The sequence below is a fragment of the Aotus nancymaae genome, unplaced genomic scaffold (genome assembly GCF_030222135.1).
Source record: "Aotus nancymaae isolate 86718 unplaced genomic scaffold, 86718_ANA_hifiasm-v0.15.2.pri h1tg000036l, whole genome shotgun sequence".
Classification (NCBI taxonomy): Eukaryota; Metazoa; Chordata; class Mammalia; order Primates; family Aotidae; genus Aotus; species Aotus nancymaae.
Genome location: NW_026988450.1, coordinates 92,808,246 through 92,833,782, shown reverse-complemented (window position 1 = coordinate 92,833,782; position 25,537 = coordinate 92,808,246). Strand labels below are relative to the sequence as shown.

At 63.2% G+C, this 25,537-nt stretch overlaps 2 protein-coding genes across 4 annotated transcripts; both read left to right on the top strand.

Annotated features, from left to right (window-relative positions):
• The first annotated feature begins 5,332 nt into the window (after nucleotides 1–5,332).
• SCRT1 (scratch family transcriptional repressor 1) lies at nucleotides 5,333–8,718 on the top strand. The gene is made up of 2 exons (XM_012473280.3): nucleotides 5,333–5,826; nucleotides 7,787–8,718. The coding sequence occupies exons 1-2, from the start codon at nucleotides 5,712–5,714 to the stop codon at nucleotides 8,716–8,718; spliced, it is 1,047 nt and encodes a 348-aa protein (XP_012328703.1). The 5' UTR covers nucleotides 5,333–5,711.
• A 6,268-nt stretch (nucleotides 8,719–14,986) lies between these two features.
• Nucleotides 14,987–25,283, top strand: DGAT1 (diacylglycerol O-acyltransferase 1). 3 transcript variants are annotated; one of them, XM_021676017.2, is made up of 17 exons: nucleotides 14,987–15,198; nucleotides 20,269–20,356; nucleotides 22,549–22,589; nucleotides 22,697–22,782; nucleotides 22,866–22,918; nucleotides 23,050–23,155; nucleotides 23,254–23,355; nucleotides 23,447–23,521; nucleotides 23,599–23,702; nucleotides 23,795–23,833; nucleotides 23,904–23,945; nucleotides 24,028–24,072; nucleotides 24,156–24,268; nucleotides 24,356–24,421; nucleotides 24,502–24,589; nucleotides 24,694–24,756; nucleotides 24,878–25,283. In XM_021676017.2, the coding sequence occupies exons 1-17, from the start codon at nucleotides 14,987–14,989 to the stop codon at nucleotides 25,028–25,030; spliced, it is 1,476 nt and encodes a 491-aa protein (XP_021531692.2). In that variant the 3' UTR covers nucleotides 25,031–25,283. The 3 variants fall into 3 exon arrangements, with proteins under 3 accessions (XP_021531692.2, XP_064240790.1, XP_021531690.1); XM_064384720.1 differs by lacking the exon at nucleotides 14,987–15,198 and adding an exon at nucleotides 15,440–17,867; XM_021676015.2 differs by lacking the exon at nucleotides 14,987–15,198 and adding an exon at nucleotides 18,225–19,987.
• Nucleotides 25,284–25,537: the final 254 nt, after the last annotated feature.

The following is a 25,537-nucleotide window of genomic DNA, read 5'->3' as shown; positions in this document are numbered from 1 at the left end:
AGGCACCTGCCACTGCACTTGGCTTTTTTTTTTTTTTTTTCAGACGAAGTCTCGCTCTGTTGCCCAGGCTGGAGTGCAGTGGCTCAGTCTCAGCTCACTGGAACCTCCGCCTCCCAGGTTCAAGTGATTCTGCTGCCTCAGTCTCCCGAATATCTGGGATTATAGGCACCTGCCAGCATGCCCGACTAATTTTGTATTTTTGGTAGAGATGGGGTTTCACCATGTTGGCCAGGCTGGTCTCAAATTCCTGACCTTGCTATCTGCCCACCTCGGCCTCCCAAAGCGCTGGGATTTGCCCACCATGGCCTCCCAAAGCTCATGCCTGTGCATGAGCCACCGTGCCCGGCCAATTTTTGTATTTTTAGTAGAGATGGAGTTTCATCATGCTGGCCAGGCTGGTCTCCAAGTCCTGACTTCAGGTGATCTGCCCACCTCGGCTCCCCAAACTGCTGGGATTACCAAGGCGTGAGCCACCAAGCCCTGCCAAGAATGGCATTCTGTGATGTGACGTCTGGGATTTGCTTCAGAATGATGAGGGAGTCAGGGAGGAAGCAGGATGCCCATGGCTGGTCTTTAGTGAAGGTGCTTGTTGGGCATGAGGGGAACCCAGATCACCTGGCTCTTTGCACATCTGTGCATATTTGATATTTTCTGTAATAAACAAGAAGAAAACCCCTAAAATTTGCATTTTGTCATTTAATTTGGATGTCTCTGATACCTTTTTTTTTTTTTTTTTTTGAGAATGCCCAGGCTGGAGTGCAACGGTACAATCTTAGCTCACTGGAACCTCCGCCTCCCAGGTTCAACTGATTCTTCCATCTCAGCCCCCTGAGTAGCTGGGTTTAGAGACATCTGCCACCATGTCCAACTAATTTTTGTATATTTAGTAGAGACAGGTTTCACCATGTTGGCCAGGCTGGTCTTGAACTCCTGACCTCAGGTGATCCCCCGGCCTCAGCCTCCCAAAGTGCTGGGATGACAGGGAGCCGCCTCACCCAGCCAGCATGTCTTAGATTCCTAGCAGGTCTCTTATTTCTTCTGTAGTCAGTTACCTGCTAACCCTTTTGGGGTCTCGGCATCTTTGTTGTGTAAAGAGTTCATTGGTGCCAGTTACTTCTTTCGACAATCAGAATGCGAGTCTGTTGTTACACCTCCTGGCACTGAGGCTGCCCTTGCTCTCTGCTTCTCTTTTTCACACGCACATTTACAGTTGTGTTGTGGGGCAGCCTTGCTCTTGTGGCTCCTCCAAAGCTCCTGCCCCAGCAGGGACCAAGTCTGCCCTTGGGCTTGTCTGGGTCACTCCTCACGCGCCCTCATCCCCATGCCTCCCCCAACCCCATCAGAATCATTTTGGAAAACAGACACCCCCATCCTGAAACCCTCTCCTAAACGCTGTCCCCAGCGACCCCGCGACCTCACTGCTGAGGGCTCTCCTTCCATGCTGTCCCTCCCCATAGCCCTCTCTGAGGGCTGCTTTCTCTCTCCCTCAACCACTCCTGTGCTCCTGGCTGAGGCCTGCAGACCCCCATTCCCTAGCTGGAGCGTGCATCTTCGGCCCCTAACCAGCCAGCAGCCCTCACTGTGGCTTCACGCCTGCCCAGCGTGCCCAAATTCCTGGTGGTCTAATGTTCTCGTGAATGAACCTCTGCAGACTGCCTGTCCCCTCTGAGCCTTGACCCCTTCTCCAAGTCAATGTCCTCGGCCGGGCACGGTGGCTCATGCCTGTCATCCCAGCACTTTGGGAGGCTGAGGCAGGCAGATCACCTGAGGTCGGGAGTTCAAGAGCAGCCTGATCAATATGGAGAAACCCTGTCTCTACTTAAAACACAAAATTAGCTGGGCGTGGTAGTGCATACCTCTAATCCCAGCTACTCGGGAGGCTGAGACAGGAGAATCGCTTGAACCTGGGAGGCAGAGGTTGGGGTGAGCCAAGATCGTGCCACTGCACTCCAGCCTCGGCAACAAGAGCAAAGCTCTGCCCCCAAAACAAAAACCAAGTCAATGTTCTCGTCTTCTGCCCCAACTGTGCTCTATCCCCACCAGTAACTACCCCGTACCTGTCACCGCCATTCAACACCCCATTCTCTGACCATCGCTTCTGTCCAGCAGGGTGAACCCTCGAATCTGGGCTGTCCACTGGTTTACTGGGTTGGAGTCTCGACAGGGCAGGGGTGGGTGAGAGTGTGACTGCAGACTTGAGGGTGGGCGCAGCAGGGGCTCTGGCTTTGCTGAGGGTGGGGTGCTGGGGACACAAGAGTGGGAACCCCTGACCCTTACGACTGACCTTTCTACAATATGGGGCCTGGGAGGGGCAGGGAGAGGTGCAGCCAGCAGCAGAGGGCACAGGATTTGGAGCCAACACTGCACCCACTAAAAGGGACAAGGGGCAGAACTCGGGCTTGCATCAGGGTGGCAGGAAGAGACTCCCCAGCTGGGGCTCTGCAGAGAGCAGAGAGTGGCGAGGGGGACCAGGACTTTGACGGGCTGGGGGCCAAGTCAGCCTGTGCCCTGACCATCTCCTCTCCTGCAACAAAGCCTCCCAAGGCCCCAGCTCTCAGTAAGAGACTCGAGAGGCCTCCCATGCAGGAGTGCTGACACTTTTCCAAAGCGTGAGAATCGTCCACTGTCCTCCTCCAGCCTCTCCTAGCTGGGGCCCAGGACTGGGGCACCACATCCACCTCCTGATGTTGGGGGTGAGGAGGAAGGGGGGGTCAGGATGCTGAGGCAGGGGGCGGGGCAAGGAGGCCAAGTAATTGTGCCCGGGTCGCATGTGCGCTCCGCACCCGGGTAGGTGCAGACTGATGGCCAAGGCCTGGACCCAGCTGTCCCTCCCCGCCAGGGGTCCCAGGGGGCTGCAGGCTCCACCCGAGCGGGAGCAAGGGCCGCCCCAGTGGTCCCTTCGCGAGCGCCTGTCCGAGGGACACATGTGTCCCACTCTGCCTCTTTTGTCAAGGGGGCTGGGAGCGAGGGGGTGAGAAGGTTGATAGAGAGGGGCAGGTATGTGCACAGAGGCAGGAGAGGAAGGGGCTGAGAGGGTGGATGGAGGGACAGGGAAACGGGGTGAGCATAGGGCGACAGGAATGGCGCAGGGAGAAGGGATGAGGTGGGAGGGAGGGACAAAGGAGAGAGACGGGGTGGGGGGACGGAGCAGAGGAACAGAGGAATGAGGAAGGGACACAGTTGGGGGCCGGAGGGACCAGAGTGTGGGGACGGAGAGGCAAGAATACTAGGACGAGTGGAGGAGGCCAGGGATGGAGTTGTAAGGACAGAGTTGAGGGCGGGGACAGTGTCCGGCAGGAGGCGGTGAGCACCGGGTGATGAGGGCTTCGCATCGGACACGTCCCGCCGGCGCCCCGAGGGTCTGCCGGGTAATTAGGCCTCGGTCCAGATGGCCCCCCAGTCCCGCAATCAAAATGTTAATTGGCCCCGCGCCTCCGGCTGAGCCTCGGCCCGGCCCCCCTGGGAGGGAGCCTGGACCCGCGCGGTGCGGCCGAGGGGGATCCCGCCCCCGCCCCCACCGCGAGCCTCGCCGGCTGCTGCTCCGCGATAAGGGGGCGGCCGAGCCCCGCCCCCACCCCTCGGGAGCGCCTGCCACGCAAGATGAATGTCCCGCCGCTGCCCGGGCCGGGGCGGCTGGCACAAAGCGGGTCCGTGGTCTCCGCCGCACCCCCCGCGCGGGCGAGCGAGGTCACACCCACCCGCGATCTGCGCGGGGCCGGGCGGACGGGGCGGAGCGCTGAGCTCAGCAACTGCGGCGCGTCCCCGCAGGCCGTCTTCTCCACGGCCCGCCCCGCGCAAGGTCACTGAGCGCCGCAACGAGCGCGCGCCAGCATCGCACGCGCTCCCGGCACACCCGCGCCCGGACGCTCCCCGGGGCCGCCCCCGCGACCTTGCTCCCCAGCGACAGCGGGGCGCGTGGGAGCGCGCTTGGAGGACGTAGACCTGGACCACCGGGCGGGGCGGGTGAGGGGACAATGGCGGCGCCGGGCCCTAATTGGGGACATTTGCACCCGCGCGCGGCCATTGTGCGGCCCGGAGCCCCGGAGCCCCCGCGCCCGGCGCCCCGCCATTGGCCGCTGAGCCTGACGTCATAGGGGCTGCAAACGCCGGGCGGGCGGCAGAGGGAAGGGTTATCCGCTTGGTTGCGGGGATGCCGGGGGGAGCTGCAGCCGCGCGGAAGGGCGGAAAACCCCCGAAGCCACAGAATTTCTGAAGCAGGGTCGTGGCAGCCCCCCTTTCCCCTCCACACCCCTCTCGCAGCAACACCGCTGCGCTGCACACCCGCCCCGGGGGAGAGAGACGGGGGCGGGGAGGCCCCTCCAGCGGGCACCGGGTCAGCCCGGGTGACCGAGCGGCAGGAACCACTGCGGCACAGGGCGCACGCTGCGCGTTCGCTGCCTCAGCACTCGCCCCTCCGGCTCCCGCCTACCCCGCCCGCCCCTGCAGATCCCTCGCCCCAGGCTCGGAGCGAGGCAGGCCGGACTGGGGTCCGCCCTGCGTTCCTCCCCAGAAGACCCCAAGTCCCGGGCGCGTGGGTCCCAGGCCTGGTTCCATTTCTCCCCACGCTCCCGACAATGCTGCTGACCGCCCGGCCGCGGTTACCCGAGCCCCGCGGGGGAATTCCCCACACGCGCAGGCTGAGGCATCCCCAGGACCCCTCCCAGGAGACCCAGGCCCGGGCTCGGCCTAGCGCAGCCATTTCCGCCGGCCTCTCCCCCTCTCCCTCCCCCTTCCCCAGCTCCTGGGCTTTAAAAGCCAGAGGCTGGGCCGGGCCGCAGGCAGAGGCGGCTGCGGGCTAGGGAGGCCGGCCCCTGGAGCTGTCCGAGCGCCGAGCCCCGCCCCCGGAGCCCCTGTCCCTCCCTCGGCCCGCCCTCCCTGCGCACCCCTCCCCCCAGGACCCCCGCCCCCCGCCCGCTGCCGCCGCCGCCGCCGCCGCCGCCGCCGCCGCTGCCGCTGCCGCTTGCTCCGGCTGCAGAACAATAAAGCAAGCCTCCCAGAGACCCCCGCCGAGGACCCCTGCCCGGCGGCCAAGCCCCCGCGGACCGCCCCTCTCCGCGCGGCCCGTAGAGCGCGGCCGGGAGCTGGCCGCGGTGCTGCCCAGGCCGGCGCTGGCCGCGGTGCTGAAGCTGCCGGCGCTGCCGCCGCCGCCGCCGCCGCCGCCGCCGCTTTTTCCGGGCCCGGCGCCGCCGCCCCCGGGGGCATGGGGGGCCGCTGACTGAGGCTCCGCCGCGGCGGCGGGGGGGGAGGGGAAGGGGGCCACGGAGCCGGGCCAGCCCTGCACCCACTCACAGCCTCCAGGCCCGGGACGGAGCCGCTCCCCCCCTCTCCGCCCCCCCAGCCTCCTCCCCCGCCTGTCCAGGGGCGGCACTGCGGGCTGGGAAGCCGGGACCAGAGAAGGGAAGGAAGGAAGAGGAGAGGAGAGGAGAGAGAGGAGAGGAGAGGAGAGGAGAGAGGCGAGGCGAGGCGAGGAGAGGAGGAAGGAAGGAAGCAGGAAGGAAGGAAGAAAGGAAGGGAAAAGAAGAGGGATCCGGAGGGGCCCCGAAGGAGACGCAGGGCAGCAAGGAGAGAGGACACCACTGGCGCGGCAGCATCCAAAGGCCAGGGTACCCGCGCTGTCTCTGCCGTTCCTCGGATGGTGACGAGGCCCTGCCGCCGCAGCCCCCCCAAGCCCCGGCTCCGCAGGCCCACAGCGCCGGAGCCCCGCAGGAATCATGCCCAGGTCCTTCCTGGTCAAGAAGGTCAAACTTGACACGTTCTCTTCGGCAGACCTGGAGAGCTCATACGGGCGCGCTCGCAGCGACCTCGGCGTGCCACTGCACGATAAAGGTGAGTGCCGGTCTGAGCCTGGGGCGCAAGGCCTAGGGCTTTGCTGGAAGGTGGAGGGCCAGAGTGTGGGGGCGGAGGGCAGAGCCCGGGGAAACAGACTAAAGGGAACCAAAACGGCAAGGGGCTGTGGCTGGAGCCTGGACTGTAGAGGAGAGGAAGGGGAACGCAGAGGCTAAGGCTGGGCAGGGAGAGTGTTGACGCTGGACAGAGGGTGGAGAAGAGGATCAGGAACTGGAGGTACCCGAAGGCACACATGGACCCACACCCTGACCCAGGCCGGGACAGATACAGCCGCATGGATGCTGCCATGGCAGGGACCCAGCTATGCCGGCACACACAAACCTACACTGAGACCGGGGCTGCCTCACCACCCTCCTCTTCCTTGGTTGCACCAGGACACCTGCTAGGGCTAGCTGGGAAATGCAGGGAGCTCCAGGGAGTGGGGCGGGGTGGGGGGGTACAGCAGGGCCGCCCACCTGTCAGAGCAGAAGGGACAGCAGAGGCAGCAGCAGTCTCTTCCCTGAAGCCTGGGTCAGGGAGAGGAAGCAGGGAGGAGGCTGTGAGCAAGGGACGTCCAAGGTGTGGGAAGCAGGGGGAGGCTCTTTGTGTAAGGGTGCCCAAGTTCAAGGACAACTGTCAGCATGCAGGAGAGGGGGACGGGAGTGCCAGCAGCGTGGGGTGGCAGAGCAAGTGTGACCTGCAGGAGTGTCAGCCTGTGTGGGTCCATGTGACTGTGTGTGGCCATGTGACCGTGTGCGCTTGTGTGTGACCCTGTGTGTGTGTATGTGCTCGCCTGTGTGCCACTACATGGGACCATGTGATTCCGAGGCTGCTGTGCACCATGTGACTGAAAGTGTGTCTGGAGTGACTGCATGTGTGACCCTGCGTGACTGAAGAGGTGGTGAGTTCCGAAGATCAGTGTGCAGCCCACCCTGTGAGGGGACACAAGGGCTGACGGTGCTGGAAGACTGGGTGTAACCCTGAAGGAGCCAGGGCATGACGAGGGGCATGCATTTGTGACTTTGAAGTTATGAGATCCATCTTGTGCCTGGGGAACAACTGCAGACCCCCGCATGAGTGATGCTGCCCTCCTGCAGCTCCTCCCTGTGAAGGTGGACACCCTGGCCCTCTCTGCACCGCGGCGTCTCCCTCGTCACCTGTTCAGGGGCTTGAGAAGGCCCTGAAAGGGGTTCGGGTGTGAGCGGGAGAGGGCAATGTTGAACAGGTAGGGTGCAGGTTGGTGAGAGGGAGTTTTGGGGAGAAGCAGAGTGCATGGAGGAGACTCTGGCCTGGGCAGCAAGGGCAGGGTCAAGTCCAGCGGGTGGCAGGAGAGCTGAGGGAGGTGCTGGTGAGGCCACAGTAACTGGGGAAGGGAGACGTCTTCAGGGCGTGTTGGAGGAACTAGACGGCCAGCGGGGGTCAGCATCAAAATGGAGCGCGTGTTTTGCAGGCCAGGGCGAGAGCCGGCAAGGACCCTGGAGAGGCGGGACAGAGGGGTTCCTGGGCCGGCGGTCCTGGCTTTGTGCGCCGCGGGTCTGCAGTGTGTTGCATAATCAGGGAAAACTGCTGAAGTGGGGAGAACCCGAGGGGGAGGGTACAGAGGGTGGGGGAGGAGGGAGAGGAAGCACCGCCCCTCCCCCCTGACCTTGAGGCTCCATGGAAGGGGGGCAGCCGCGCCCGAAGATGCTCCTCTCTCCTCCTCCCCGCGAGGGTGGGGCGGCGGGGGCGGAGCCTGGCCCGGCCCTGTCTCATCGTCTCCTCTCCTCTCCTCTCTTCCCCTCCCTGCCGTCTCCATCCTTTCTGTCCTGCGGTCCCTCGGCCCCCTCTCCTTTGTCCTTCTCCCTGTTCGCCTCTCTCCCGGACCCGGGTCTCCCGGTCCGCGTCTCCTGTCTCCCGACCCCCATGTGTGTTCTGCCGCCGCCCCATTCCCCTCCCGCTGTCCGTCCGCCTCGGCCCGCAGGGTACCTCAGCGACTACGTGGGGCCCCCGTCCGTCTACGATGGCGACGCCGAGGCTGCGCTGCTCAAAGGGCCGTCGCCGGAGCCCATGTACGCGGCAGCTGTGCGTGGAGAGCTGGGTCCGGCGGCTGCAGGCTCTGCGCCGCCGCCCACCCCGCGCCCGGAGCTGGCCACCGCTGCGGGCGGCTACATCAACGGTGACGCGGCCGTCAGCGAGGGCTACGCGGCGGACGCCTTCTTCATCACCGACGGGCGCTCGCGGCGTAAGGCTTCCAATGCCGGCGCTGCCGCTGCTCCCTCCACAGCCTCGGCGGCGGCCCCCGACAGCGATGCCGGAGGCGGGGGCGGGGCGGGTGGGCGCAGCGTGGGATCCGGGCCTGGGGGCCGGGGCGGCACCCGCGCGGGGGCAGGCACCGAGGCGCGCGCGGGGCCAGGGGCCGCAGGTGCTGGCGGCCGGCACGCCTGCGGCGAGTGCGGCAAAACGTACGCCACGTCGTCGAACCTGAGCCGCCACAAGCAAACGCACCGCAGCCTGGACAGCCAGCTGGCGCGGCGCTGCCCGACGTGCGGCAAGGTGTACGTGTCCATGCCGGCCATGGCCATGCACCTGCTCACGCACGACCTGCGCCACAAGTGTGGCGTGTGCGGCAAAGCCTTCTCGCGGCCCTGGCTGCTGCAGGGCCACATGCGCTCGCACACCGGCGAGAAACCCTTCGGCTGCGCGCACTGCGGCAAGGCCTTCGCCGACCGCTCCAACCTACGCGCGCACATGCAGACGCATTCGGCCTTCAAGCACTTCCAGTGCAAGCGCTGCAAGAAGAGCTTCGCGCTCAAGTCCTATCTCAACAAGCACTACGAGTCGGCCTGCTTCAAGGGCGGCGCCGGCGGCCCCGCGGCTCCTGCGCCGCCACAGCTCAGCCCTGTGCAGGCCTAGGGCGGAGGGGCCTCCCCCAGCCAGGTCGGCTCTCAGCAATACGGCCCCCCAGGGAAGTCTTCGCTGGCGTCCGGGTGGAGGGGCCGGAGGGCGGGCCCCTCCTCACAGCAATAGGGGGAGGCGGGCCCGGTCCTACCCCGCCCCGCCCGCCAGGGGCCTTGCTGGCCCCTTCAAGCAATAGGGTCCCGAGGGGAGACCCACCCCGAGCCCCCTTCCCTCCCCTCCAGGGTGCCCCCGGCTTTCTCCCAGCAATAGGGTCGATGAGACCCAGAACCGAACCTCATCTCCGAGTTGGGTCTCTGAAGACGGGGGTGAGGTGAGGTAGGGAGCCCCTCCTCCCGCCTCTGCGCCCCTGGATCGCGTCGCAGGGACTCAGGTCTTCCCCCACCCCTTCCCAAGCCTTCTAGCGCCGGTCCTGCCGCCCAGACGTCCAGGGAGCCGGCCCCTCCTCGGCAGCAGGCCGGGGCGGATGAGGAGCGGGAGGGCCTGCAGGGGCGCCCCTGCCTCACAGTCTTCGCGGAACTCCCGGGAGTGTTAGACGAGTTGGGGGTCGGGGAGAGGGGCGGACGGCGGCACCCCCTCCCTCGGGCTGCTTTTGGGGCCTCAGTTGGAGCCGCCCTCCTACCCTCGCCTCGCATCCTCTGCCAAATCCGAATTCTTCCAGCCCAGCTTCCCGGGCTCTGTCCTCCATATCGAATAATAATGACACATATCGAATCGCATGGACTTATCCGACCTCCTCAGACCCCGCTTCCGCCCTGCCCCGGGCCCCCACCCCCGTACCCTGGGCATTCGTGTTGGAGGACGGATTCCCGGGGCCGACAGGCAGGCCTGGGTGCTGCCCTCTACACACCTCTGTATTCGCTTTGCGGGTAAAGCCCCCTGGGGGGGTTGCGGACGCGTCGGGTTTCTTTCTTTCTGTATTTGTACGTTTTATTTATGAACGGATTGCACTCGGGTCAGGGAGGGGGCGCTGAACCCCCATCTTGCCCGCCGACGCCGGGGGCTTGGGATTGAGATTACTTTCCACGCCCCGAGGCCCGCCCCTAGCTGGGCGCCTCAGGCCCCGCCTCTCAGAGGCAGGCCCCACCCCTGAGGCCCAGGCCCCGCCCTCATTCGGTTGCCAACTTTCGCCCGTCTATGCCAAAGCCTCGGCGGCGACCCCATCCCAAGGGCCCGCCCCATTGGCCGCCGCCTTTGTGACGTCACTGCATGCAGCCCCACCCCTCCTCCCGACCCTACCCGGGGCTGCCCACTCCCCTTCCCTCTTAGGTAGTCCGATGCCGACTATAGAGCAATAATGCGCACTGCATGCGAAGCTGCCGCCGCCTCTAGAGTTACTGAGAATCAGGTATCCCCTTGCCCTACCCACCCCATAGGCCCCTAGATCAGGGACGCTGCGCGGGGCCGGCCGCGCAGACTTTCTCCCCACTCCTCCCCGACTCCCACGGCAGAGCCCGGCGGGTGTATTGGTTCCATGGGCGGGGGTGGGGTGGATGCACCCAAGACCCCTCCTTCAGTCATTAATCTTTCACTTACTGTTCATTGAGCACCTACTATGTGCCAGGCCAATTGCTGAGTCCGCCAGGAACGCAACCACCTGCTGGGAGGTGTTTGCAGGACAGGGATTCAACTGGCTTGGGCGGGCCAGGGAAGAACGGCAGACACAGTGACCAGGTCCCTAGGCTCAGATGCCCCCCACTCTCCTCCCCACCTCAACCAGTCCCTGCTGGGCACAACTGGGCTCTACCTATGACTTAGGCCTTTTGGGCCCAGCTGAGGGGGACAGACCCAGGGCTCCAGGGCCCTGAGACACTGGGCCCCCACACAAGTGGCCACTTCTCTGATTCCCTGGCCAACACACATTTGCCATGTCCAGCCAGGGGCAGAGCCATGGCCGGAGAAGAAGGTGCAAGCTGTAGCCTATGGTGTGGCCACCCTCACTCACCCCCAGCAGAAGTGTGGCTGCCCCACAAGGATGACCCGCTGCTCTGCATAGCAGTGCCCACGTCCAATACCCTACACAACCAAGCGTGGTGCCTGCACACCTGTGCTGCATGCACACGCACACACAGGCGCCCCCACCCCACCCCACCCCACCCCATGCTCCTGTCTACCTACCTAAGGAGAAAGCTGGAGGGCTGTGGGCCCGTCAGGGTCTCCTGCTTCCCCCTACACCTCGCCGCCGTGGAAAGCCATGGGCCCCCTCCCGCCCCCATAACTAAGCAGCACAATAACCGACTTAGCGAATTCAGGTAGAAGGAACGTTTAGGTAGCACCTATTTTGTACTGATTCTACAAGTAGGGCCCGAGGTGCGGGGGCCCTCGGGTGGGGGCTGCGGCCACCGGCCCGCCCACCCTCACCCCCGCCTGCGCCCCGCCGCCTTGTACATATTCCCACCCGGAATAGGCCGGGATTTTTACTCGGGCCGTGCCCTTCTTCTGCCCCCGTTTGGGGCCAGGCCGGCCGGACAGACGGACGGACGGACAGACCTCCTTCCTAAGCACAATAGCACCAGCTCCCCGGAGCGCCGCACCTCCACAAGGAGAATAAATGCCACTCTTGATAGAATTTGGAGTGTCGGGCTGATGTGTCCTCGGCTGGGCCCATGCGGTTAGGGGTGGCTGGGAGGGTCTTCCCAGTCCGGCAGTACCTCAGAGGCTGGTGCTGCAAGGGTCACGCTGAGGCTTTTCACAAGAGGGCCCTCTTCTTCCACTGGGGAGGGCTAGCTCAGCAGGCCAACCACGGGAGCATCGGGTCTGAAGGCAAAGCAGTTGGCATTTCCCCTGGGGTAGGTGGATCTGCTCTGCACCAGGAATTAGAGCCCTAAGGGGCTCCAGCCCAAAGTCAGGCCCAGCCCACGGTTGGTTCAGAGTGGGCAGGGTAGGCACAGTAGGAGCTGCAGTTCCCCAGCCTGGGTGCCTCCAGTATTCTCTCCCTGTAGGAGCTTGTGCTGTGCCGGAAGGCCTGAGAGCCACTCCAAGCCCTCTGAGATGCTTTTGCAGGAAATGGGGACAGCAGAGGGTTCAAGGTCTGGCCCTGTGTCTCCTCCAGTGTCTGAGGAGGCCTCCATGGACAGCTCCATGGACAGCTGGGTTGGACCAGTCCTGGGGGGAGGTGCCCAGCGGGGAGAGAGGCTTCTCTAACCATTGCCCAGGGGCTCTAGACAGAGTGAGCAGTGGAGGAGATGAGGGGCAGGGACCCTCTGCCCAACAATGGCCCCTGGTAACCAGGTAGGCAGGCATGAGCTGAGAAGCCCAAAGTCTTCATGCACATACATTCAAACCAGGTCAGTCCTAGGTACAGCAAAGCTGCCTACACCCTGGCAGGGACAGGAGACAGACCTGCCCAGACTCCACTGGGATGGAGAGCAGGGGAGCCAGGCCTGCAGCATGTTATGGCTGTGTGCTGGCATTTGGAGGGGCCAGGGTGCAGGTGCGTGCTCCCTTGGGGAGAGCACTGCCAGCAATGACAATGGCAGGCAGCAATGGCCAGGAGGAAGGCTCCTAGCCACCCCGTCCTTCCAAAGGACTCCACAATGAGTGACTGTTTCTATCCTCCAGGATTCTGATGTGTAGAGCGGGTGAAGGATGGAGATGGCCTCCCTGAGGCCTGGGTTGAGCTTGACCTCCCAATTCCTCCCAGCCAGGGACACAACTTTCTCTCTGAGAGAATGAGTGGCACGAGCCACCGACCACCACTGGCCCATGCTTCTCACAGGCCTCCTTGGCCTACCCATGGCCCCTAAGCCCTGGGTCAGCCTGAGGCCACGACCCCCTTCTGGCCCTTTATTCCACTAGTCCTGCAAGGCAACTTACTCCAGGCTCGAGCCCCCTCATTTGTTGCTGCCCCCAGCAGGGTGACCTGTACCACGCTGTCCTCGATGACCCGGCCACTCACACCCTTGTCCCCAGCCAACCTTGCCTACCCTGGCCATTCCCCTCACCTAGATCCCAGGGTGCAGGGGCTGTCTGGGCAGGGCTTCACCAGGCTCTGGAGCTGCCGCCCCACGCTGCCCTCACCCCTGGTGGCAAGACCCTTCCTTAACGGTGCACCCGCAGCCAGGGCTTTCCTATCGGCTCCAGGCCCAGCTCTGCTCACCAGGCCCGACCCATCCTCCCTGGTGGTCCAGTCCACCCTCCCGTGGTCTTTCTTCTGGATACTTGCCGGCCTTGAGTTGGGACGCGACCACAGGCCGAGCTGTGGATCTCCTTTGCCTAGCCCGAGGTGCTCTACGGCCAGGCCCAGACCGCTCTGAGCTTGGTGTCAGTCCATACTCAGAGGCCTGGGCCTGGCTGCAGAGTGTGTCTGCCAGTGACTGTGGTGAACAGATGAATGTTCTAGGAGACTGGGTAGGAGATGGGGCTGTGGTCCTGACAGACCAAGGCCCATGTGTGAGGGGCTCTCTGGCCCAGTGAGGGTGGCCCCACTCAGCAGGGTACACGAAGAGCATCTGCCAGGTAGCTCCCGCCTGCCTGATGCCTGGCTGGCAGCAACTCACAATGGCCTGTGGTGACAAGAACCTGTCACCAAAGGGGCAGCCAGGTGGGCAGCCTGCCAGCCGCTGTTGGTGGAGGTGGCGGAAGAGGACTGAGCTCAGCAGAGTCTGTGACCAGTCCACATGAGAGGACTTGACTTCAGGAGGGGCACCTGTTACCAAGGGGGCAGCCGGGTGGGCAGCCTGGCAGCCGCTGTTGGTGGAGGTGTCAGAAGAGGACTGAGCTCAGCAGAGTCTGTGACCAGTCCATGTGAGAGGACCTGACTTCAGGAGGAGCAGCTGTTTGTTTCCAGAGAGCCACTTCTTGTCCCTGCTCACCCCAGAGGAATGGAGGTGTTTCTAGGTTTCTAGTGAACCCTGGCACCCTGAGATCCAGGATGTTCTCACTGCATGCCCTGTGCCTATGCATGCCAGGCCAAGGTGGGCCGCACCTGTGGCTGTTACAGTTGATTAGTTGCTTCATTTAACATACAAGATGGCTGGCTCATAACCTGTAATCCCAGCACCTTCAGAGTCTGAGGTGGGAGGATCGCTTGAGGCCAGGAGATCCAGACCAGCCTGGGCAGAATAGCGAGATCCTGTCTTTAGAAAAAATAACAAAAGACAGCAGGGTGGTTACACAGGCTGTGCAAATGCACAGAAACCTCTGAATCCTGGCGATCCAGCGCCCCAGGCTCCTGACATCCTGGAGAGGCTGGCCCAGGTTGGAAATCGGGAGGCCCTGAGAGTTGAGGGACGTGGAGCTCCCTGTGGAAGGAGTGGGTGGGCCAGGGAGACGACACCAAGGGGCCTGCGCCCTCGCCCTACCCTAGCCGGGCTCTGCCGGCGGGGAGGTGGAGAGCCTGGGAGTCGCGTGCAGGGCAGGCGTCCCGGTGACGCGGGGCCTGGCGCATTTCTCCAGCTTGGTCTTCTGACCTGGCCCTTGTCTGATGTCCCCCTAAGGCGAAGAAAAGCAGGTTCCTGCCGGGGTAACCAGAGGGCTCGTGGAGCACAAGCGCGCCGGGGACGTTACCGTAAGCTGCGCGCGCGGAAACCAACGCGCTGGGTGGAGGGCGACGCGAGCTGCCGCGGACACTGGCCCGGGCAGCCCGAGGCGCTTCCTAAATGACTGCCCCGAGCGGCTCGTTGGGCTGGGGCTGACGAGATCCCGTGTGTACACAAGTGGGACGAGGGGCCGGCGCACAGCGGCCAGGAAGCCGGGGCCCGGAGCAGCCCTCGGCAGAAAATCCCGCTCCGTGGAGCTGGACAAGACCCTGGCACCACGCGGGGGCGATGCTAGGTCCGTTCTCGCTCCGTGCTCGCCACCTGCAACCCCGGCCCTGCGAGCGACGACGGCTCCCAGAGTGCTCTGCGCTGGTGCGCCCGCGGCGACTACGGCTCCCAGGGTGCTCTGCGCCGGCGAGCCCGCGGCGACTACGACTCCCAGGATGCTCTGCGCCGGCGAGCCCGCGATGACCATGACTCCCAGGGTGCTTTGCGCCCTGCCAGCCTCTCCAGGCCCCGCCTCAGGTCGGCCGCGGACTACAAATGGACGTGAGAAGCGGCCGCCCGTTAGTTAGCGGCTCCCGAGCGACGCGGCCGCGGGCCTTGAGGCGACGGGACCAACGCGGACGGGCCGAACGCGCCGGTGGGGCGGGCACACGGGCTACGGCGGCCGGCAGGGGGCGGCGGCGGCTGTTGCCCAGGTGTCCCGAGGTGCGGCCGCGGGCCTCGCGCGCCGTGAACCCGGCGGGCCTCAGCTTAGCCGCGGCCGGGTACTGGCCGAGGCCATGAGCGACCGCGGAGGCGCGGGCGGTTCCCGGCGTCGGAGGACAGGGTCGCGGCCCTCGAGCCACGGGGGCGGCGGGCCGGCGGCGGCGGCGGAAGAGGAGGTGCGGGATGCCGCCGCGGGCCCCGACGTGGGAGCCGCGGGGGACGCGCCAGCCCTGGCCCTCAGCAAGGACGGGGAGGCCGGCGTGGGCAGCGGCCCCTGGGAGCTGAGGTAGCGGAGCGCCTGGCTTCTGACCCGGGGCTCCGCGGTGCGAGCTCCGAGGCCGAGAACCTGGGCCGTGGCCCTTACGGGGAAGCTGAGGCTTTGCGGGAGGGTCGGCTGCAAGGTCACGGGGCGGGGGCTCGTGGAGCCTGCCGCCTTGGCCGGGCGCAGGGGAACCGGCACGTGCCCCGCTTTCGGATCCTCAGGGGCTCCTGAGCGCTTTCCAGGGGCGCGCTGCGGAGACCCCGCGTGTCCCAGCCTTGGACGGAATCAGACGAGATCTGGGCGGTTCGCGGTGATGGGTTCCGTCTTGGTGCTCTGAGCGGTGCCTTGCGGGTAGGGCCTGTCTGAGGATGGGGGAATGAGCAGCTGCCCCCTTCGTCCCTGCTGCTGTTGCCAGAACCGGCGTTTGCTGTAGGGACAGAGAGTTGGGTTCTGTGTTGGGACTTCCATCCTTCAGGAGGGAGGTGGGCACAGGGATGGTGGACACACCTACAGGTGGGTGCCCTGCTCAGCTGGATGACTGACTGACGGGTGGAGGGAGCGAACCGTGGCTGATGGGAAGGACTTGGCCAGCCTGGGCATTGGCTTCCTCCTCCAAGCTGGCCTTGAGCAATCCCTTTGCCACCCTCCATCCCCCTTTTATGGCCTTTACCCTGGCCCAGGGGCCCTCAGGGGTTTTGTTTTAGAGAGCAGCTGAAGGCCTAGAGGTTATTAAGGTGGAAGTGGGCAGATTTTGGATATTTAGTTGGCAAGGATTTGCTGTCTCAATGAATAAGAATGGAGCTTGTCTTCACTGGCCACCATGGAGATGGGACTGGGGGAGGGCAGTCACCGTCGTGGCCCTCAGGGTGCTCAGTTCATCTGGGAGATAAGATAACCTCAGTAAGAGGCAGGCACGGAGCAGTGTGGACAAAGGTCGGGCACGAGGCCATGAAGGTGCCATGGGGAGGCTGGTGGCCCTCCTGAGAGGGGCGCTTGTTTGCTGTGGGCCTGGGGTGCTGCTGAGGGAGGCTGGCCATGACCTCTGGAGGGCATGGGAATTGAGATTTTTCTTTTTTCTTTTGAGATGAGTTTCGCTCTTGTTGCCCAGGCTGGAGTGCAATGGCGCAGTCTTGGCTCACTGCAACCTCTGCCTCCTGGGTTCAGGAGATTGTCCTGCCTCAGCCTCCCAAGTAGTTGGAATTATAGGCACCCGTCACCACGCCCAGCTAATTTTTGTATTTTTAGTAGAGGTGGAGTTTTACCATGTTGGCCAGACTGCTCTTGAGCTCCTGACCTCAGGTGATCCACTTGCCTCGGCCTCCCAAAGTGCTGGGATTACAGGTGTGAGCCACCGCACCTGGCCAGGAATTGAGATTTTTTTTTTTGAGTCGGAGTTTCGCTCTTGTTACCCAGGCTGGAGTGCAATGGCGCAATCTTGGCTCACCGCAACCTCCGCCTCCTGGGTTCAGGCAATTCTCCTGCCTCAGCCTCCTGAGTAGCTGGGATTACAGGCATGCGCCACCACGCCCAGCTAATTTTTTGTATTTTTAGTAGAGACGGGGTTTCACCATGTTGACCAGGATGGTCTGGATCTCTTGACCTCGTGATCCACCTGCCTCGGCCTCCCAAAGTGTTGGGATTACAGGTGTGAGCCACTGTGCCCGGCTCCAAGGAATTGAGATTTTTTTAGTGTGAGATGAGGGTATTCCAGCTTTGGGCCAAGCTGCCACCCTGGGGTAGGCAGGGGAGAGTCACCTTCCTGCTTTTCAAACCATTGAGCCTTTCCTGTACTTCTGCTGGTGTGGGTTGGGTGCAGAGCCCATGGGAGAGGCCTGGAGAGTCCCCGTCCCTGACACTGAGGTTGGGTCTCTTTGGGAAGAGGGGCAGTAGAAGGCAGAGGTGGGGCTTTCCTGGGGCTGGAGGCTGAGCCCGAAAGTCCATCTGCTCCCGGGTCTCTAGGACTTGCAGGCCACATGTGCTTGTCCCTCAGATGTGGGGATGCAGCAGGGCTCAGGGACCACTGGCTGTGGACACTTTCTCCCTGCTGTCTGGGTCAGGCCTTGCTCTGCCTGCCCTCCTGGGACTTGGCCTCTAGTGCACTCCCTTGTCAGCCTTACAGCCTTCCCTCCCTCCCAGTTGCTGCCTCTCTTGGCCCAGCCCAGCCTTTCCTTTCCCGCTTCCTCTTTACTCCTAGAGCTCTGGGCCTCCTCCCCTCACTGGCACTTCCTGCTTACCTTGGGCTGGGCTCTGGGTATGAGCTTTTTTCTTCCGGCCCCGTGGCAAGGTGAGGCTGTGAGGCAGGCAGGAGAGGGCACCCCTTTCTGCCCTGCCTGTGGCTCACTCCTGCCAGGCTCTTTGCACACTCCCATCAGCCCTCTGTTCACAGGCACCCCAGTTGGGGCCTTCTGGTTTCTGGCTTCTCCCAGGGTGTTCTGTCCCTGAGGTGTCTTCTCTGACTCTCCCTTACTGTCTCCAGCAGGGTCTGTGTGGTGCAGTTAGCCTGCTCCAACCATCTTGAACCCCAGGCCCAGCCCAGAGGCCAGTGTGGAGGAGGTGGCAGCTGGGAGCAGAGCTGGACCCTGCCCACTCCTGATTGTGCTTTGCCCTGGAGCTGCAGTCTGTGGGGCCCAAGTGTGGGAATCGCTGGGACCTGTGTCTTTGGGCACATTTTGAACCTGGAGACAGGGTGGCAGGTGGGCGTGTGCCAAGGTCTCAGTGTTGCTGTGAGACTGAGAGGATCTTGTTGGCTGGGTGGGCCTGGGGGCTGCAGGGTGGGAGGGTGGGCTGCTCCGAGTCTTCTTGGCCTGGGGAGTGGGTGTAGGGACAGCTGAAATGTACAGAGGCTTGGGCAGGCCCTCCAGTAGGTGAGAGGGTGACAAAGGTGCTCTGGGCACAGGGGCAGATCCCGCCTCCCCATGCCGCTCCCTGCATCATGCTCTCTAGCCCACTTGATCCTGGCTGCACTGGCAAGCCTGCAGCTGTGTAGGCACTGGTGGACTGGGGCTTCCTCCTCATGAGGATCTGTGAGGGGTAGGAGCAGTGCAGTGGGAGTGTTTCCTGGGGGTGGGGCTGGTCAGGAGGCCTGTGGAGGACCTGAGGTGGGGGCGTGGCTGGGTTGAGGTAGGCCTTGGAAGCCTCAGGGGCCCCTGAGAAAGCTCATGTAAGATTGTCTGGAGTGAGCTTTGGGAAGCACCATCCTTTCCCGACTCCGGCTTTCATCTTGGAGATGGGCACGAGTAAAGCCAGCATGGTATCCATGGTTCAAAGTGGGCAGGGGTCACACTGTTGTGAAACAGCTGTGGTTGGTAGGTTATGATACAAGAAGGCCAACCCTGAGGCTTGGGATCATTCTGCTGAAAACAAATGAGCTTGAACTTGGGGAAGAGGGGACAGTGGGGAGGCCCAGTCCAGCAGACCCCCCAGAGAAGCTGTTGGGCAGTTGGGCCTCGTGCCTCTGCTCTTGTTATGGTGTTGGAGCTCTGGTGGCGTGCACACTCAGCCTCCTGGTCGGGGGCAGGCAGCGAGTGGAGTGGGCTGGGGAGATAAGCTGAGGGTAATGGTCAGTTGGGAAGGCAGCTGCCAACTTGGGGAGGAGGGAGGCTCAGTTGGAGACCACAGCATCACTGCATGGCCCAAGATGGACCTGGTGGGTGGAGGCAGGATGCTCAGGTTGGAGCTGGGAGAGGCAGGGTCTGGGGCTAGGGTAGAGCTTCCTGTCCTGGTTCGTCAGCCTAGATGGGCAGAGGGAAGGGTGTGATTATCTTCCCTGTATGAGGGTCTCTGGGGCTAGTGTAGGCTTGTCCAGGAACTGTGTAGGTGTAGATGGGGCAGGTGCTGCACCAACCTTGGTCTTGGAGGGCAAAGGTTGGGCTCGTTGGCATTGCCCCTCGGCCTCCCTGGCCCCTTGCCTCCTGGGCAGGGCCGTCTGACTGCCAACCCTGACCTTAGCCAGCTTGCCTTGGGCGCCCTGAGGGCATCTGCATCAAGGGGCTCCTGCCATCGCTTCAGGCCCACTCTCCCTGCCTAGGGCAGATGTGTGTGTGTGGGAGGGAAAAGGAGGTTCTGGTCTCTCCTCTTACAAAACTGAGGACTTGCTCAATTGCTGCGTGTGGCTTCCTGGTAGCACAGCAGCTGGGGGATGAAGTGGGGCTGCAGCTGGTATGTGTGAGCCAGCACTTCTTCCTAGGACATGTGGGGCCTGGCCAGGCTCCTGCTATCCTTGCCCTAGCTTCATGGCAGTCCCTATGTTGGGCTGGGTGCCCTCTTCCACCTGTGCAGTACATGGAGGATCAGGCAGGGTCTGCCTGTGCCCCTCCAACGCTGGTTGGGAGATCATGGGTGGGCACCCGCCTCTGTCAGAAGCCTCCTGGCCAGCCAGCAGGCACTTAGCCCTGGGTGGGGTCCTTTCAGCTCCCTCAGCCTGGGCTGGAACACAGCACAAACAAGTGCAGGCCACACTGGCACATGAGGGCTGGCTCCCTGCCTCCAGGAAAGTGCATGTCAGGCTGGTATGTGACTGGCACTTGGCCTGCCTTTGCCAGTTCGAGCCTGCTGCCCCTTTGAGTAGGGATGCCTTGGCTCCCAGGTGCTGGGATGTGGGGGAATCAACCCTCACCACTTGGTCCCTGCAGCGCTGGGTGGTGCCCCCTGGTCCATCTCCAGGTTGGACTCTGCTTGTGGCCCCAGTGCTAGTCCACAGCCAGAGTGCATGGCAGTGGCCAGAGGCAGGGCCACCTGGGCTTGCTTCTCCTGACTCTGATGTGCCCTGCCTGCTCCCTGGACTTCCCCTTGCCCAGCACTGGTGTTGGCTGAGGTGGGTGCCGAGTCTCGGAGCTTGGGATGGAGATCAGACAGGGCTGGGTCTACAAGCCTGAGGCTGCACCCTGGAGGTGCAGGCTCTGGGGGTCCTGAGAGCTTTGCCCACTGTAGGTCTCATGGCCACAGTGTGGCTCTGCCTGGCTCCTCCTCCTGGTTGTAAATAGGGAGTGGGGCCTGTGGGCAGACAAGGAGGCTGGGGTGGGGGCATGGATCCTGCGGGGGTGGCCCTGCCCTGCTGGTGTCTGCTAAGGGGGTGCTTGTGTCATGCCCCATCAGGTGCCATCGCCTGCAGGATTCTTTGTTCAGCTCTGACAGTGGTTTCAGCAACTACCGTGGCATCCTGAACTGGTGTGTGGTGATGCTGGTGAGTGGGACATGGTGTTGGGAGCAGGTTAGGGCCAGGCTGGCCTTTACCTGGGAACAGGCTCTGCCACCCAGGGTGTGGGGACTGGTGCCCCTGTGGGCTGGGGTGCATGGAGCAGGCTGCATCTCCATGTGGCCACCAGCACTGGGCTGCTGGGGAGAGGAGGTGGTAGTGTCTACCCCTGCTGTGGCCTCTTGGGTGCCTGTGCACCACACACTTGCTGCTCCCCATTGGACCCGGGAGAGCCCTGCAGATGTGGTGTGGCTGTGGGGTGCCTGGGCTGGAGCCTGTGTGCTGTGAGCTGGGCCTGAGGGGTGCAGGGCCTCCATGGAGAGCAGGATGGAGGCGGGGCTTGCCCTGGGCTGGTGGGACAGTGGCCTTTGGGCTCTGTGGACGTGAGGCCTCTCTGGCAGGGGATGTGAGAAGAGTTTCCTGTGTTATGCCACATGGCCTTTGTTAGTATGGAGCCCCTGCAGGCCTGGACACCACTCTACAGTCCTCCTGGCCCCTTTGCTTAGCTGTGGGTCCTATGAGCCCCCTAGGAAGGTGATTAGATAGAGCCCTGTGCCATATCCAAGGCCTGCCTCTGGGCCTGGTTCCCACTGGCACTTCATGGGGTGGGGCTGCCCCACCCTAGAAGTATTTGGAGTCCAGGGCTCAAAGGGGCAGCCCGCAGGGCAGGTTGAGGGCAAGGGCTGTCTGGGTCTGGCCTCCACCACTCAGGGCTGATGTGGCTCGAGGCCTTTGACCCTCACCCAGGCTGTCTCTGCCCTTGGGTGTGGCTCCTGTGGCTACCAACATGGAAGGAGCTCCACGCACATCCACATCCCCTGCTGCCATGGTCCTGGCAGGTTCCCTGGGGGTGGCCAATTGTGGAGGCTCATGAGGCCTGGTGGCTGAGAAGCTGGCCAGGCAGGAGGACAGTGGGCCCAGTGCTGGCCCAGCACTCAGGAGATGCAGCCCATTCAGGCTGGGCCTTGTCCAGTCCGGGCAGCACTGTGTTCTCCCAGCTCTTTGGGCCTGCTTGGCCATTTGTGCCCAGCCCTGAAGCCTTTTCCCTGCTTCTGGCTCCCCCATGGCCCTGATCCCAGGAGTGCATTTCGCTTTGGGCTGCCTGTTACATTATCTCTGTGGCCTGGGCCTGGAAGTAGGTACCTCACATTGGCAGCTTTGGCTCCTGCCTGCTGTCAGCCCTCAGGAGACACGGGTGACAGTGTGGGTCACATGTGTCCCTGCAGAAGGCTTGTGTGTCAGCCCTCCAGCTGTGGGAGGCAGGGCAGTGGCCCTTGTGTCCCGGAACCAGTCTTCTCTTTCATGAAGCCTTCCCTGACCACTAAGGGAGAGACCCTCAGTGTTTCCTTGACAGTGTTCCTTTTCCCCAGCACCAGTTCACACCCTTGCATGAAGCCTGAGCTCCGGGTGGTCAGCCAGGTCTGTGGCATTGGGGCCCAGCTCACGGAGGTGTTGGTAGTGCTTGTAAGATGGAGGAAGAGGTTCCTGTCCTTGCAGAGGGAGGTCAAGCACCCAGCTCCAGGCTAGACCCAGGTGCCTTTTTCCATGGGGGCTTAGTCCTGGGAAAGCTGCTTGGAGCCAAGTGTCCAGGGCTTGGAGGGCTGCAGGAAGCAGAAGAGGCAGACAGGGCATAAGCCCTGGGAAGCAGTCTAGGCCCAGCCCCCCTTGCCACACAGCTAGGTACTGCTCCTACAGGGAAAGGGTGGACAACTCCTCCTCTTCTCCTCTTCAGCCTGGGCCACCAGTAGGGACTGGTTCCTTGAGGCTCAGCTGTGGGCAGGCCTGGGTTTTGGGGCTGTCTCTGTGGTTGTCTGTGGGAACCTTGGGTCCCTCACTGGCTCGGCTCAGCAGGAGGGATGTGAGCAGCTAAGCAGCAGGTTTGGCTGCTCCAGAAGACCCAGGTGTCTGGCCAGTGCCTGGGTGTGGTTGGTTCCCTCCATGTGGGCCCCTCTGGAGTGGTAGGGACAGGGAGGGACTTCTGCTTGCCCAGCACTGGTGTTGGCTGAGGTGGGTGCCGAGTCTCGGAGCTTGGGATGGAGATCAGACAGGGCTGGGTCTGCAAGCCTGAGGCTCTGCCCTGAGCTCGGGCTGGGACGTGCCCAGAGGTGTTGGGAGGAGCTGGGGTGAGTGCCCTGTGGCCAGGACTAAAGGGGCTGCACCCTCCTGTCTGTCCCTCACAGATCTTGAGCAATGCCCGGTTATTTCTGGAGAACCTCATCAAGTGAGTGCCTTTGCCAGGTCTTGCTTCTGTTCCACCCATGGACTGCCCAGGGGCTGCCCCATGGCCCCACCTGCCACCCACTCAGGTCCTCACCACTCCACCTCCAGGTATGGCATCCTGGTGGACCCCATCCAGGTGGTATCTCTGTTCCTGAAGGATCCCTACAGTTGGCCTGCCCCATGCCTGGTTATTGGTGAGCTGGGATCTGAGGAGGGCCTTGGGTGGGGATCAGGCTGACATGGCCCTGAAACTGCCCCTTGGTGCTTTTAACCACAGTGGCCAATGTCTTTGCTGTGGCTGGGTTCCAGATTGAGAAGCGCCTGGCGGCGGTAAGCAGTGCCCCTCACCTGTGGTGCGCTCACCCTGCTGTGTGCGTTCTTGGGAGGAGCTGCTCCCCAGGCTCGGCAGCCCTCCCCCAGGCAGTGGGAGCCCTGGTTGACCGCTCTGTTCCTCACTCCAGGGTGTCCTGACGGAGCAGGTGGGGCTGCTGCTACACGTGGCCAACCTGGCCACCATTCTGTGCTTCCCAGCGGCTGTGGCCTTGCTGGTCGAGTCCATCACTCCAGGTGCGCTCCCACCCTATCCTGCTCAGCTGTCTTGTGCCAGCCACAGGCACAGCCTCTGGCTGTGGCCCTGTGGAGGCCTGAGCCCATCTCTTCCGCAGTGGGCTCCCTGCTGGCGCTGATGGTGCACACCATCCTCTTCCTCAAGCTCTTTTCCTACCGAGACGTCAACTCGTGGTGCCGCAGGGCCAGGGCCAAGGCTGGTGAGGGGCTGCTGGGGGTTGGGGCTGCCTGCTGGGGGGCTGGGCAGCAGCAGGACCCCACCACTTCCCTCCCACCCTGCTGTGCTCGTAGCCTCTGCAGGGAAGAAGGCCAGCAGCGCCACTGCCCTGCACACCGTGAGCTACCCAGACAACCTGACCTACTGTGGTGAGGACCTCCGGGGGGCGGAGGTGCGGGGGACAGGCCAGGCCTGTGCTGGTGCCAGCCCCCCATTCCCATTCCAGATCTCTACTACTTCCTCTTCGCCCCCACCTTGTGTTACGAGCTCAACTATCCCCGCTCTCCCCGAATCCGGAAGCGCTTTTTGCTGCGACGACTCCTTGAGATGGTGAGGTTGGGGGCTGAGGGGGGCCGTTGGAGGCTGGGGGGCCTCCCGGCTGGCCAGGCCCTTAGCTGGCTGCTCTCTGGTTCCTCCCTCAGCTGTTCTTCACCCAGCTCCAGGTGGGGCTGATCCAGCAGGTAAGTGGGGTGTGGCAGGGTTGGGTACAGCTGGCGCAGCTGGGAGCTGACATGGTGCCCTCCTTTGCAGTGGATGGTCCCTACCATCCAGAACTCCATGAAGCCCTTCAAGGTGAGTGGCTCAGGTGCTCTTGTGGCTGGGGTGGCTGGAGAGAGACTGGGAGAATGGTTGGCCGAAGGGCTCGTTTCTGCAGGACATGGACTACTCACGCATCATTGAGCGCCTCCTGAAGCTGGCGGTGAGTGTGGCCAGGACAGGAGGGGTCGGTGGCATGTAGGGAAAGGTTCTACAACTTGGCGCCCATCCCCACTTCCCCACCAGGTCCCCAACCACCTCATCTGGCTGGTCTTCTTCTACTGGCTCTTCCACTCCTCCATGAATGCTGTGGCTGAGCTCATGCAGTTTGGAGACCGGGAGTTCTACCGGGATTGGTGGTGAGTGGCCCTGGGGTGCCCCTGGGGCCCTGGGATGGGCCATGGTGTGCTGTGACCACCGCCCCCCCCATCCTCTCTTGGCCCTAGGAACTCCGAGTCTGTCATCTACTTCTGGCAGAACTGGAACATCCCTGTACACAAGTGGTGCCTCAGGTGGGTAGTGTGTGTGCCTGCGGGGGGATGTCGAACATGGCTGTGAACCTGAGCCCCTTTCCCTGCCCCATCCTCTGCAGACACTTCTACAAGCCCATGCTTCGAAGGGGCAGCAGCAGGTGGATGGCCAAGACAGGGGTGTTCCTGGCCTCGGCCTTCTTCCACGAGGTCAGTGCTCTGTGGGACATCCTGCCTCATCCCTGGGCAGGGGTGTGCCCACGACAGGGATGGCCGACACCCCATTCCCTGCTGTCCCCTCTTCCTCCCTCCAGTACCTGGTGAGCATCCCTCTGCGAATGTTCCGCCTCTGGGCGTTCACGGGCATGATGGCTCAGGTGAGTGACCCCCACGTGGCCGCCTCACTCGCTCACTTACCCCTGCCTGACCCCCTGGGACCTTGGAGGCCTTCAGGTCTGTGGTCACTATGACCGACTGACTCAGCCCCACCTTCCGCAGGTCCCACTGGCCTGGTTCGTGGGCCGCTTTTTCCAGGGCAACTATGGCAATGCGGCTATGTGGGTGACGCTCATCATTGGACAGCCAATAGTCGTGCTCATGTACGTCCACGACTACTACGTGCTCAACTACGAGGCCCCAGTAGGGGCCTGAGCTGCACCCAAGCGCCTGGCTTCTCACTGCCATCTCGCACCTGCGGCCACAGCCAGCCTCTCTTCCTGGGCCTCGAGTGCTAGGGACAGGCCTGGTTGCACAGCACCCTCCTCCTGCCCCAGGGAGGCCTCTCTGCCCCTATGGGGCTCTGTCCTGCACCCCTCAGTGATGGCGACAGCAAGCTAGTGCCAGCTGGGAGCTTTGCCGACCCTGCTCTGGCGTCTGACAGTGTCAATAAAGTGCTGTCCAGTTACCTCTTCAGCCTGCCGGGAGCCTGAGGACTGGTGGGAGGTATGGCCAAGTGCCAGGGCCACATGGACAGCTACTCCAGGGGCTGGGAGGCCTGTTGTTCTCCAAGCTACCTTGTGTGCCTGAGGGCCCCAGGACCTGCTGGGAGAGGCAGCTCCACTGCAGCAGGGCGGGCATGGCCGGTAGGGGGAGTGCAAGGTCAGGCAGACATCCCCCTTCCCTGCACTTCCCCTTAGAAAAGCTCAGCTCAGGTGTCCT

What these genes read in the sequence shown, in the direction of transcription:
- SCRT1 (XM_012473280.3), top strand. Translation starts at nt 5,712, where the DNA reads ATGCCCAGGTCCTTCCTGGTCAAGAAGGTCAAACTTGACACGTTCTCT. An exon ending in CGTGCCACTGCACGATAAAG is followed by an intron (nt 5,827 to 7,786) that starts GTGAGTGCCGGT and finishes CTCGGCCCGCAG; the next exon opens with GGTACCTCAGCGACTACGTG.
- DGAT1 (XM_021676015.2), top strand. Translation starts at nt 19,335, where the DNA reads ATGTGTGAGCCAGCACTTCTTCCTAGGACATGTGGGGCCTGGCCAGGC. An exon ending in TGCCCCATGCCTGGTTATTG is followed by an intron (nt 22,783 to 22,865) that starts GTGAGCTGGGAT and finishes TTTTAACCACAG; the next exon opens with TGGCCAATGTCTTTGCTGTG. An exon ending in GAGTTCTACCGGGATTGGTG is followed by an intron (nt 24,269 to 24,355) that starts GTGAGTGGCCCT and finishes TCTTGGCCCTAG; the next exon opens with GAACTCCGAGTCTGTCATCT.